Below are 14,090 nucleotides of genomic sequence, written 5' to 3' on the forward strand. Positions count from 1 at the left end.
CCACTGGATATCAGAGAAAAATGATGAATGTCGTCACTTTGAAGACAGTACTTTATATATTCATTTCCATGCTGCAATTACAACAGTGTGGTTTGTACTTACTGTTTTGTGTATATGACAAACAAAAATGCTTTACAAAGGTAAATTTTCAAGGACAATATTTTAAAATGACCCTCAAACTTTCAAAATTCAGGAAATTCTATTATAATTACAAAGACACTACAATCCAATCTATATAACATCACTGATGTTCTGGTTGTGACCTCAACTGCACTTTCCTGTCTGTTCCCCATAACCCTTAGGTCTCTTTCTGCCTGGTTTCATAAATGGGTACCAAATACTTTTAAATGACATATATTTAACTGAAAATATAGAGAAGGAAATATTGCTTATTCATTGATCACTTTGAATTGATCAAAGTAAATAATAAAACATTAGTTTCAAAAGTGATGCTTCATAAAAGCATTACACAAATGCATTTCATATCAGACTTAACATGAAAATATTGGTCAGATCAAGTTCACAATCGAAGCCTGTTCAGATTTTATTATTGTTGTACAAACCCAAAAGGTAGAGCATTAGATTGAAGTGAATATACATTAATACATTCCACATAACATTTCCCATGCACACTGATAAATCAGAACAATTGCCTAAAAATAATAGGGTTAATGTGATTTATATGGTGATGAAGTATATCGGCAACATAAAGGGACATTTATATGCTGTGGCATTCCCTTGAGTGCTCTTCTTCTGAGTGGAATCTAAAAGCATAGCAATGCATAGCTGGTGCACAAAGCGAACGTGTTTACGCATAATCCACATGCAAACATGAGCTTTTGAAACTGAAGTTTTGCACTAAAGCAATTAGCTGTGTAAAATATGTGAAATACATTTCTGCATCTCTCTATGCATCCTCTTGTCTTCCCTTTCAAAAGTAAAGGAATGAACAATTTAGGGGGAGGGTCAAGAGATCCTTAAAATAGCTGGAAATTATTTGAAGAATCAAAGGATAATTACTGTATTTTGCATGATTGAGCATGCTGCTTGATTCTTTGGAAAATAATCCATCCTTGTCAGCATATTTTAACCATAAATTACAGTGAAGTAGCGCCCATGTAAGTGTGACTCGTGTTCCCTACAGTTTATTTTGCAGAGAGAGTCGTAGCCGGAGCCCTGAGAGGCCGGAGCCTGGAGCAGCAGCAGAGCGAGCGCGGACCAAATCCCTGAGTGGGGAGCAAAGCAAGTCGCAGCCAGAGCCTGGAGTGGGGGCGGAGCGAGACCTGGATGGAGGCCAGCTCCTGGAGGCAACGTAGCCTCATATTCTGAAGCCCGACGGGCACAGACTCATGTTGGAAAAGGATTATAACTTGAATATTTAAGGACAATTTTTATTCTCATTCTGGATGTTTAAACTCTACATTTTCATGCTAATCTATGTTTTTAATGTGTCAATTCTATGACAACATTAAAAGTATCTATCTCGGTACCCAGTACCTATGATGGCACTGAGAAGCAACATTACAAACTCATTGGAGTGCACATGACAATATACATGTGAAAAGGCGATTTGACAGAACTCCACTCTTAATCAAAGTAAATGGGCACAGATTTAAAGGAATCTATAAAGGAAGGAATGAAGTGTGAAGGAAAAAATCTGCTTCAAACAACCTGTGGTTTGACTCATTAATGCACTGCCTGGAAGTAGATTCAATTAATTAATTCAACCAGTCATTAGATAATTATTTACATGTAAATAATGCACAGGGTTATGGAGGAAGGATGGCAGAATTGCGATGCTCATTTTGAGAGCTGGTACAGATATGGTGAGACAAATGGCTTCCATCTAAAAGTTTGAAAATACATACCAACAGACTTAAGGTCATCTTCTTCCCTGCTGTTTTCAGACTTACGATAGGACCTCACATATATTACAGTTGATCTTTCTCTACACCTTCTCTGCAGCTGTAACACTATATTCTAAATTTTGTTCTATTACCATGATATACTTACATAAGATATGATTTGTCTGATTAGCATGCAAAAACAATACTTTGCATTGTGGCACATGTGATGCTAATAAATCAGTTCAACAATGGTGGTCCTGTCTTCCGTTGCCTTGGCCCCAGGTCTGGAATTCCCTCTGCCTCTCTATATTGCACTCCTTTAAGAAACTTTAGAAAACTTACTCTTTCAACCAAAAAATTGGCTATGTGACCTAATAAAACATATATGGCTTATTGTGAAACATTTTTCTAGTGATAGTCTTGTGAAACACTTTGCAACATTTCATCACACCTATTCAGATTATATTATTGTTGTTGGGATAGTATGTTTAATGCAGTCTCTGGTGAATCTTATTTAATTGATATAAATATTTTCACTCTTTGTCACGCAAGCATATGTTATAGATTTATTTTTGTGTCTTCAGGCAGATGGTTGCATGAAACTTGGAATGTCACTGAATTTAAATGTTGATGTATTTGAAGTAACTGACAAATAATTGTAAAGTTGGAATCACCAAATTGTCAAACTTTGCTTGTATCACCCATCAATACTCACCATAATTCCCCTCATCTCAAATAATAGAGCAAACAGTCAGGGAAATTATGGATACTTCGCTTTAAGTACCAAAAGATAAGAGAATAAGGCAGATATTTTGGGCTGAAATTTTCCAAGCATGGTGATCTCTTGCCATCAAGGACAAAAGTGAGAGCCAATCCTACTCCTGCGGGTGGTATTTTGCCAGGGTGAAAGTGAGGACTGCAGGTGCTGGAGATCAGAGTCTAAATTAGAGAGGTGCTGGAAAAGCACAGCAGGTCAGGCAGCATCCGAGGAGCAGGAAAATCAATATTTTGGGGAAAAGGCCCTTCATCAGGAATGAGGCAGGGAGCCTCAGGGGTGGAGAGAAGGCTTTTGATGAAGGGCTTTTTGCCAAAAATGCCGATTTTCCTGCTCCTTGGATTCTGCCAGGGTATCTTGCTGCCAAGAGCTTCTTGCCCAATTAAAAGGCTAGCAGCTCAGCTGCTTCCGCAGTACCGCCCATGAACTGCAGCAGTACTGAAGCTTCAAATTCAGGGAGAGTCCACCTTCATGACATGATATCCTCAAGGATAACTTAGTGTCTTTGGGAAAGCATGGAGCAAAAGGCTTGCCCCAAGCAATTCTACGTGGGTGGCTGGAGATGGGAGGCTAATGTGATGGAAGGTTGTTACTTTCATATCAAATCAGATGCAGTGTTGAAGTAAGGGTCCTCTACCTGGGACATGGAACACTCATTAGGCAGTCCTCACCATTGGAAGAATCCATCAGGGGTTACTGTGTCCAAAATACAGGGGGCCAAAGGATTTGAGCTTTTACTGGCAGAGCTGGAAGTGGACTTTAATTGACTCAACTGGCTATCCACTTCAGACTTCCCTGCCAATGGCTTCCACTGTCAAATTCCTCATTCTCCTGCCTCTGAGCCTAACTCCAATAGACCAAGAAAAATCAGCATGTTTACTGTAAGGAAGATTCTTGGAACTTTGTGTTATTATACAGGGTAAAACCCTCTGCTACTTTAAACCAGCCACACAGAAAAAAAATCACCTCATGCTGTAGTCTGTTAAAATTCGAGAGACAAAGATCTATCCAAGAGGTCAGTACTTAAAGTAAAAATTCACAACTTTATTCTTTAAGTCCAGCAGAGAATATTAAAACCAGCAACTATTTACACTTCTTTCTGGTAAACATTTCTTGTACTTCCCACTCTACAATACCAGTCAGATTAAAAAAACCCAATTAAAATTTTATTAAAAAATTCAACTTTCCAAACCAGTTAATTGTCAAATTTTCTCTTTGTATCTTCCTCTGCAGATTTTCCTCTGTCTTCTTTTCAATGTTTTGCTGAGCAAACTTCTCATCGACAGGTACTTTTCAGACAGCTGTTCTGCTGGGAGTCTGTACTTGTTGGTGGCTTGGCAGTTCTCCCCCAACTGTTAAAATGTCCAGTTTTATACCCCAAAACATCTGATCGCCTCATTGGTTTCAATATCGTCAAAATACTAACTTAAAACTTGATTGAATTTTGTAATCTTGGGGCATAATTTAAACTAGAAGAAAGTGGGGATTGCAAATGCTGGAGATCAGAGTTGAGAGTGTGGTGCTGGAAAAGCACAGCAGGTCAGGCAGCATCCGAGGAGCTAGAGAATTGACATTTTGCGCACAAGTCCTTCATTAGGGAATGAGCATTCTTCATGAAGGGCTTATGTCCGAAACGTCCATTCTCCTGCTCCTAGGATGCTGACTGACTTGCTGTGCTTTTCCAGCACCACACTCACATCACATAATTTAAACTGATTAGCTGAATTTGAATTTGCTTTTGTTTCATAGCAACCCAACTCCAACTATTTGTTTTGACCAAGTGGTACATTGTTACCTTGTTCCGGACTCTGCGTGCTTTGTCCTGACTGACTTTTCAAATCTCTTAAAGGTACAGTACCTCTTAATAATATTTTGCTGTATCAGGAAGTAATACAGACAAAACATTTCATACACAGAATTTGCATGAATATCATCAACCTGAGAACGATGGTTGTGGATATTCTGTCTGGAGTACTCTGAGATTTATTGCTCACTGTCACAATGCCTCCAAAATACCAACCAAAGAAAAGCTGTGAGCCTGTAAAGTTCTAAGAAATTGCATTGCAGCAGTTGGAAAGAAACCCAGAAACCTGTAGGCTGGTCAAAAATAGCAGCCACTACTTTGTCATTTTAATGGTTCAACGAAGAGTGCAGAAAAGAATGCTGGGGGCAGCAACAGGCCTACCCAAAAATGAAGAGTTAACCTGATGAAGCTACAAAATAAGGCTTTTTGCAAAATAGCACAAGCAGAAAATGGTACATAGGGCTGATCAATTCTGCAACCAATAGATCAGATCTACGTTCTGTAGTTCTGCCAATTCTAGATTGCAAATGGTGGTGGACATTTAAACAAATCACTGAAAAAGGAGGATCCACAAATATCCCCATCCTCAATGATGGAAAAGCCCAGAACATCTTTGGAAAAGGTAAGGCTAAAACATTCACAACAACCTTCAGTCAACAGTTTCAAGTGAATGGTCCAACTTGGCTTGCTCCAGAGGTCCCCAGCATTACAGATGCTAGTTTTAAGTTAATTCAGCTAACTCCAAATTATATCAAGAAGGGCTACAGGCACAAGATACAGCAAAGACTATGGACCCTGCCAATAATGCTGTAATAGTCTTGAAGACTAGTGCTGAATAACTTGCTGCACATTCAGTGAAACTATTCAAGTACAGTTACAACACAGGAATTACCTGACTATGTGGAAAATTGCCCAGATATGCCTTGTACTTAAAAAGCAATTCAAGTTCAATCTATTCTCCATCATCAATAAAAACATGAAAGGTGCCATCAACAATGCTATCAAGTAATATCTGCTCAACAATAACATGCTCACCAAACCGAATTTGGGTTCCACCAGGACCACACAGTTCTTGCCTTCATAGCCTTGGTCCAAAAATGCATTTAAGAGCTGATTTCCACAGTTGTGATGAGAGTGACTGCCCTTGACATCAGTGCCACATTTGACTGAATATAGCATCAAAGAGCTTTAGCAAAATTGGAGTCAATGTGAATCAGGGCAAAACCCCACACTGGGTGGAATCATAAGTCACACAAAAGAAAATGGTTAGAGTGGTTGGAGACCAGTCACCTCAGATGCAGGACATGTCTGTAGGAGTTACACAGGGTGGTGTTCTGCCCCTAACCAGCTTCAGCTAAGTCATGAAGACCTTATTCTCCATCATAAAGTCAGAAGTGGGAATCTTTGCTGATGATGCACAATGTTCAGCTCCATTCATGACACCTCAGATACTGAAACAGTCACTATCTAAATGCAACAAGACCTGTACAATACCCATGTTTGGGGTGACAAGTGGCAAGAAGCATTAATTCTACACAATGCCATGCAATGATGATCTCAAAAAAAGAGAATATAACCATCATCCCTTGACATTGAATGGCATAATCCCAGTATCAACATCCTGTGAGCTACTATTGATCAGGAACAGAACTACAATAGTCACATTTATTCTGTGGCTACAACAGCAGGTTAGAGGCTAGGAATCCAGCAGTGAGCCAATTCCTGATGCGCAAAACCTATTCACCATCTCCAACATATGATGTGGGAATGTGATGGAATAATGCTGAAAATGTGTTGCTGGAAAAGCACAGCAGGTCAGGCAGCATCCAAGGAGCAGGAGAATCGATGTTTCGGGCATGAGCCCTTCTTCAGGAATCCTGAAGAAAGGCTCATGCCCGAAATGTCGATTCACCTGCTCCTTGGATGCTGCCTGACCTGCTGTGCTTTTCCAGCAACACATTTTCAGCTCTGATCTCCAGCATCTGCAGTCCTCATTTTCTCCTGTGATGGAATAATCCCTACTTGTCTGGATAATGCTGCTTCAACAAAGCTCAAGAGGCTTGACACCATCCAGGTCAAAGTAACTCATGTGATTGACACATATGTAAACACTGAACCCCTCAAACACTAGCAATCAGTCGCATTGTTCTGTCCTGTCTCCAAGATGTCTTGCAGAAATTCACTAAGGCTCCTTCGACAGCATGTTCCAAATCCATGAATACTCCCATGCAGAAGGAGAAATGCAACAGATACATAGGAATATTAACTTGTGCCAGTGCCCCTCCAAGCTACTTACCATTCTGACTTGCTGGATCGAAATCCAGGAACTCTCCCACTAATGGCAGCACAGGTGTTTCTGCACCAAATGAGCTACAATGGTTCAAGGATGCAGCTCACCACCACTTTCGTAGGCAAGTTGGGATGGGCAGTAAATTCTCACCCAGTCTGCCATGATGACATTCTAATAATGAATTATAAAAAGATGCTTTGTTATTACCTACAGATGATGATAAAAGTTAACTGATTATAATAGATTATTCTGAACTTCAGAACAAAATGTAAGTGGAGATCTTTAGCACCTGAATTATTCTTGAAAACATTAGCATATCAATATTCTTTAGGGTGCTATCCAATTTTCAAGGTGTAAAGTAGGAATGTGGTTTCCAGAAATACCATGCGGACACATTGCATTACCAGTGCCTTTGTATTGGGCAACTGATTTGGTCAAATGTTATGCAGTAATCTGGAATTTCTGTCAATATGCACTAAACTAAATAGAGATCGTGACAAACTTTGAGAGTTTCACCTAATAATGCATTGTGAACTGATTCATCACAAATATTTCAAAGTTTCTTTTTGGTAGTTTATTGACATTTTACTTGCTTCTTATTTATGCATCTATTCCCTTGTATCCTGATTTGCAGCCTCTTTGCTTTACATTAATCAATATTCAACAGAAGTAATACAGAAGTTCAATGTAATTACCTGATGTAGCGTCATGTTTCTGTATCACAATTCCCCTGATATATTTGGGTTAATGATTCTTTAAAACGGCCGAATGGTTGGTGGGTGGCAGTGGATATGAGCCAGAAAGAAATTCAGAGCCCATATTCCCCTATGCCTAGACCTAATCGGGAGTGGGATTGGGAAGAAAGAAGGGAGAAGGGCCACTATCTCACATTTCCTGCTGCAATTCTTCGTTGATGAAATATACCAACAACGTAACTTGATGGTCTCGAATTGGAATCATTGTTATTGTATTTTTAATTTAATGAATAACACTTCAGATGCTCTTTTCCTTCCAGTCTACTTGTCTGCTGTCGTGGCATAGATCCACAGCAATTGACTTTTGATAGTCCAAGCATGCAACTCAGTTTAAAGGCAATAAGAAAGGGGCAACAAAAGTTGGCCTTCCAAGGATATACACATACAAGTAAATAATAAAAAAAACTAGTCTTTCATTGGTGCCCAAGTATATTAACTTACAGCTGTTACTTTTTCTTGCATTCACTCAAGCATAAGTGTGAGGTAAATGTTTGATAAGCAGTAGCACTGTGTTTGTACTTTAAGAACTGGTAAGAAGAATCAAGTGTTACCGAAATGCATAGAATCAAATGAATTCAAGGAAATATACCATAGAAAACAGGTAAAGAAAGGCTTATTTTACACATGCATATACTTTGGTAACCATTTTGTTAACTTTAGAGAAAAAAATCATACAAATATTCAATTTCAGGGAAAAGTGGTAGCGAGTAACAAAGTGCTTGTGAATATTTCCAATCAGTTGTAATTCGTGGTTTTCAGATCAGTAGCATAATATAACTGGCAATAGGGACTTATATTTTTCTGTCTTGTGCAGTTTGTAGGTAATGCAGTAGAAGTAAGGTCTTTGACCATGGTTGTTATCTCGACTGTCAGTCATTTGTTGTCTAGAGGGACTGTAATATTTCCCTTTCATTAAATTGAAAGTGCATGTCACCTTTCTATTTATAAAGCAGAAGAAAATCTTTTAAATGTCAAACTGAGGAAATTGAGAGGTAATATATTGTGTTTGCCTAAAACTCAGCATCCTACTATTTTAGTAGAGAAAAGAATTTGAGAATAGATTGTTATCAGACTGCATAATTTCAGGTTTCTCGTGTTCAGGAATTGTTTCAGACATTCGCAATTTAAGATTGCTTTTCTAATCGAAGTGCAAAATTAGCTGTGACCCATCTGAATTTAATATAGATCCAAATGCAAAATAACTATTCTTATCTAAAATAACAATTTCCAGACAACTCAATTTATTTTCCTTATTTTCCTGAAGGCATGCCGCTATGTTGCTGCAGAGTCAACAACTTTCTCAGCATTCCTGAGTCTGTATCAGTGCTCAGAATGTATGAGGACAGAACGCATAATTGGACCATAATGTCTAAATCAGCCAGGAAAAATAATCATAGGGATGATCAAGCAAAAGAAAAATCCCTCACTCCAACCCACCATACATGTCACTGAAAAATTTTGAAAGGACCTGCTCCTCCAATCAGTCTGCTTCTCCTGTGTTTTCTGCTAATGGAAGGAGCAGAGAGAAGTTGAATAGCAGTGGAGAACAAGGTTGGTGAAACTGGAGAAGGAAAGAAGTTGGAAGGTTGTTTTCATTACATTGTTTCTCATTATACAGACATCACTGGACATGGATGTCAGAAGCTAGCAAGGTCAGAAGACAAAAATACTGCTATTTTTGTAAGATTTGGTGGCACTGGTGTTATACTAGGTTGGACAAAGTTAAAAAAAACACACAACACCAGGTTATAGCCCAACAGGTTTATTTGGAAATACTAGTTTTTAAAGTGCTGCTTCTTTCTCAGGTGGTTGTGGAAGAAGAAACAGTGCTTCAAAAGCTAGTGTTCCTTGGATAAGCATATGGATGATGATGGGATAGTTTCGGGAGAATGTGCTTAGATTAGTTCACAGGTCAGCGCAACCTCAAGGGCCAAAGGGCCTGTACTGCGTTGTATTGTTCTTTGTTCTGTGTTCTAAATCTGTTGGACTATAACCAGGTGTTGTATGATTTTTAATTTTAGCTATTTTCTAAGGAATTGTTCAAGATGATTTATTCCAATCAAAAGACATAGTTTTAAAATAACCATCAACCTTCACTAAAAGAATGCTCAGAGATTAACTTTTGAAAATCACAAAGTGAAACTTCTTACGCCCTTTTTCACAATTGAGTGAATTAGCAAGGAATGGCCATCAAATAATGTCAATTTGACAATTATAAAGTTCTCTTGCTTGGCCTCCTATTCTCCATTCTTAATAAGCTTGAACTGATGTGAAAAGCCATATTGTTCCTATCCTAACTCGCATGGTATTACATCTGGAATCCCTACAATGTGGAAACAGGCCCTTCGGCCCAACAAATCGACACTGACCCTCTGAAGAGTAACCCACCCAGACCCATTCCACTACCTTACATTTACCCCAGACCAATGCACCTAACCTACACATCATAGAACACTATGGGCAATTTAGCAAGGCCAATTCACCTCATCTGTATATCTTTGGACTGTGGGAGGAAAGCAGAGCACCTGGAGGAAACCCGTGCAGACATGGGGAGAATGTGCAAACACAACACAGACAATCATCTAAGGCTGGAATCAACACCGGGTCTCTGGTGCTGTGAGGCAGCAGTGCTAACCACTGAGCCACTGTGCCAACCACTGAGCCACTGTGCCGCCCCATGATGACTGGAGTTATAGAGTCATAGAGATGTACAGCATGGAAACAGACCCTTTGGTCCAACCCGTCCATGCCGACCAGATATTCCAACCCAATCTATTTCCATCTGCCAGCACCTGGCCCATATCCCTCCAAACCCTTCCTATTCATATACCCATCCAAATGCCTCTTAAATGTTGCAATTGTGCCAGCCTCCACCATTCCCTCTGGCAGCTCATTCCATACATGTACCACCCTCTGCGTGAAAACGTTGCCCCTTAGGTCTCTCTATATCTTTCTCCTCTCATCCTAAACCTATACCCTCTAGTTTTGGACTCCCTGACCCCAAGGAAAAGACTTTGCCAATTTACCCTATCCATGCCCCTCATAATTTTGTAAACCTCTATAAGGTCACCCCTCATCCTTTGACGCTCCAGGGAAAACAGCCCTAGCCTGTTCAGCCTCACCCTATAGCTCAAATCCTCCAACCCTGGAAGGGTTTTCTGAACCCTTTCAAGTTTGTTTGTGCAGCTTCATGGTCTACCCCTGCTCCTATTTATTATATTCTTAGGTCTGGTTAATTTATTGTTGTTCTGTTCATTGATCTGCATTGCTTCCCAGAACCCATAACTCCCAATTTTCCAAAATTCTTACTCTGGTTTTCAAATCACTGTGGCGTTGTGCATTTTTGATTTGAAAGTTGGCAATGTGTTCAGTTGCCTTAGCTTCAAACTCTGGAATTCACTCACTAAGCCTTTCCACTTCTTTACCAATTTATCTTTCTTTAGTAAGTTTCAGACAATATCCATAAGCGGCTAGTGTTACATGTTGCTGATAACAGTCCTGTGAAATGCCGTGTTATTTTTTACTATGTTAAAAATGCCATATAAATGTAAGTTGTTATTATAGTTTTTATTTCAATACTCAAGAGAAACTCAGAAATGCATGATAAAGCATTATGATGTGCTGAAATTGTGCGTGCACAATACCTCTAAGTTTTAAGAAGGCATTATAGTTTCTGTTTTTCCTCCATTTTGTCTGTCCATTGATTCAGTAAGCAGTACAATTAATTAAGGCATTTCAAAGCCTTTCTCTCTGCACAGATGCTACCAGATCTGCTGATTTTCTCTGCATTTGTTTTAGATATCCAGCATCCGCAGTATTTTGCTTTAATATGAATTAGAGATAATCTTCCCAATTTCATGTTATAGTAAACATGTAATAAAAGGTGGAATATTATGGGAGAAATGAATGGAGGTTCTAAATGGATTGTGCATAGGATAGGATTGAAGTAAAAGGTCAATCATTATTTTATTGAATAGTGGAGTCGAATTTAAGGACTATGCAGCCTACACACATTCCCATTTCATATACTTTTATGAAGAGAACAGGATTCTTGCAAAATGGCAACCAATAAAATTGTGCTCTGCACCCATTGATGGGACTACTTGGAAAATGTCACATTTTCCTACATAACTGGCTTGTTCATGGAAACAGAAGCGAAGTGAGACGGCATCAGGTCAATACAGCACGTAACATTTTTCGGTGTAATTGAATTCCCAGGGAGTTGACTTGACTGTGTTAATACAAAAACTTTTAACTGCGTTTTGTTTTGTGGACATTGCTTATATTAGGAAATATTTCTGGTAATCTTAAATAAACTACATTTTGTACCCATAAAAGATGAATGAAGCATGGTTTGGAGAAGATATACTTCACTTAATTAAAAATTCTGATGCTTACAGACTAACCAGTCTTATTCATCCGTGATTCTTGTGAATGCTGATCTAATTAGGTTATTGATCCAACAGTGCTTCAATTTTAAAATCCTCTACTTTGTATTCAAATCCCTATGTGTTCTCACTCTCTCTATTTATCTGACATATTTTAGTCCCATAACAGTTGGAACAACTGGCCTCTGGCCTTTTCTGCAATGTTCACTCAAATCCTACAACTAATGATTCATAGTTTCAAACTGCCATAACTCTAAGCTATGCAGTTTGTTTCCTAAAATGCTCAATATCTCAATATCTGCCACTGCTCAGATCTTCCTTAAAACCTATGTTGTTAACACGCTTTTATCTAACCCTCCTAATTTCTCCTTCTTTGGCTTGTGTCAGCTCGATAAAGTGCCTGTTTGTGGCCTGAGATATTTACTTACTTTAAGGGTTTTGTTGTTGAACAAAAACACCAGCTAGGAATTTGCATTCAGCTCCATAAGGCTGAATTCTTTTCTCACATAGTTGCAAACAGTGTGACAAAATTGTAGATGCACGGATATTGAGGATTGAATAAAGAGCTACTTTAGTTAAGACACTCATCTGTATGCAGAAAGCTTTAACACTACAGAATTAAAATAATTAGTCATTAAAAACACATACATGGTAAAGATTGTCCGGATCACATTTACTTACACATGCAAAAACAGAATACATCTGAAAATAAACTAAGCATAAAAGGTTACATTAGAAGTGATTGAGAAAGAAAGCCACCTTTGGTACAAATGTAACAAAAATGCATAGTTGGCCACAGGTGATGGGGACAAAATTGAAGTATTTTTATGATTTCCAATGTCAATAATGTACAAAATGCTTCAAATGAATATTAAGCAGTAACAGACTAACCTAGCTAAAGCGAGTAGCTGAAGCCAGCTTACTGTTTCTCCCCCATTCTGTCAGATACACAAAGGTGCATTTTGCTCTGAATGTGTACTTAAAGAAATTTCATTCATTTTGTTTCCAAGTTTTCATAATAATTCAGTCAGATTATTCTCTCTAACTTTACATAGAGAGGAAAATATCTCCAACTGTCAGATGTTTAAATACCACAAAAGTAATGGCAAATACATGCTGTTCTTCAATCCAAGTCACAGTTTATTGAGACATGGAGAAATTGCAGCCACTAGTTTGGCATGACATGCATTGATTCAAGAACTGTTTCATTCAGATTCCTGTGGAATAAAACTCTTTATGCATTGGCACTGGAAATAAGCACTGTTTAACACAGCTTTCAGATTTTGCGTACATTTGTTTTCACTCATCTCAGGTGAATTTTGATTGTTTCCTCAGCTGGTTATTTCAAGATTTAATCAATATTCACTGACATCATATATAATTTTTCACTTTAAACATGTATAGTACAGTTAAACTGTTCTGCGGTCAGACCTTGAGATACGACACTAAGGGTGTAAAAATTAATAATACATATTTCACAAAAAGGTGTTGGCTTAGACTGTATGTTAGCAGATTGTTTTTATACATTACTTTTGCTGTTGACTTTCATGTGGTTACAGTTGAACAGAGAAGAAATTAAAGTTGTTTGACATAAGAAGTGGAGCAATGCTAAATAAAACACTTTAACTAGAATTATAAAACATCCAAGTCAAACAAATTAAAATTTGTGGACACACAACAATACCTTTTACAAATGTGACATTAAATTGAATTTACAGAACCCTTGTGCCTAACTTGTGATCTGACCTGGTTACTGAGAGTTACTAGCTTGCCATGGCAAGTGGCATTACTCATTTTCTGGTTCCTCCTTGGTAGATTTGCTTTCTCGCTTTTCTGATCGTTTAGTGCGCTTCTTCTTCTTTTTAGTCGACGAGGCAGAATGCTGCCCATCCTGCTTGACAACTTGATCCTGTTTGCTGGACAGCATGACTGGAGTGCCTCCCATGTAAATGTTAGACTGGTACTCATCGGGTTCTAAGTTTTCAACATGCTGTGATCCAAACCTGGGAGCCCAGGTAGGTAAACCATCTTCCAGATCTGGAGATGCTTTAATGTAGTCTACATCTGTAAAATAAAACTCACATGAACACAATGATCATAATCTGAAGACAACAGATTGTTGCATAAAACAATCATAAACTGAAAGTGGTAACTAGCATCATGCAAAAAGTTCCACCCATCAGGAAATAAACGATATTCCTGGGAGAAGTTAGCCAGTTCTAATTCTAATT

The 14,090-nt window shown here is 38.5% G+C and overlaps 1 protein-coding gene across 1 annotated transcript in view; it reads right to left on the reverse strand.

Moving 5' to 3' along the window:
• Nucleotides 1–12,515: 12,515 nt before the first annotated feature.
• LOC140491848 (protocadherin alpha-C2-like) overlaps nt 12,516–14,090 on the reverse strand; it is a 266,315-nt gene continuing 264,740 nt past the window's right edge. Inside the window, exon 5 of the mRNA XM_072590253.1 lies at nt 12,516–13,923. Within this exon, the coding sequence (XP_072446354.1) occupies nt 13,646–13,923 (278 nt within the window). The 3' untranslated portion in view covers nt 12,516–13,645. The remainder of the gene's footprint in view (nt 13,924–14,090) is intronic.

This window comes from Chiloscyllium punctatum, chromosome 20, assembly GCF_047496795.1.
Source record: "Chiloscyllium punctatum isolate Juve2018m chromosome 20, sChiPun1.3, whole genome shotgun sequence".
NCBI classification, from domain to species: Eukaryota; Metazoa; Chordata; class Chondrichthyes; order Orectolobiformes; family Hemiscylliidae; genus Chiloscyllium; species Chiloscyllium punctatum.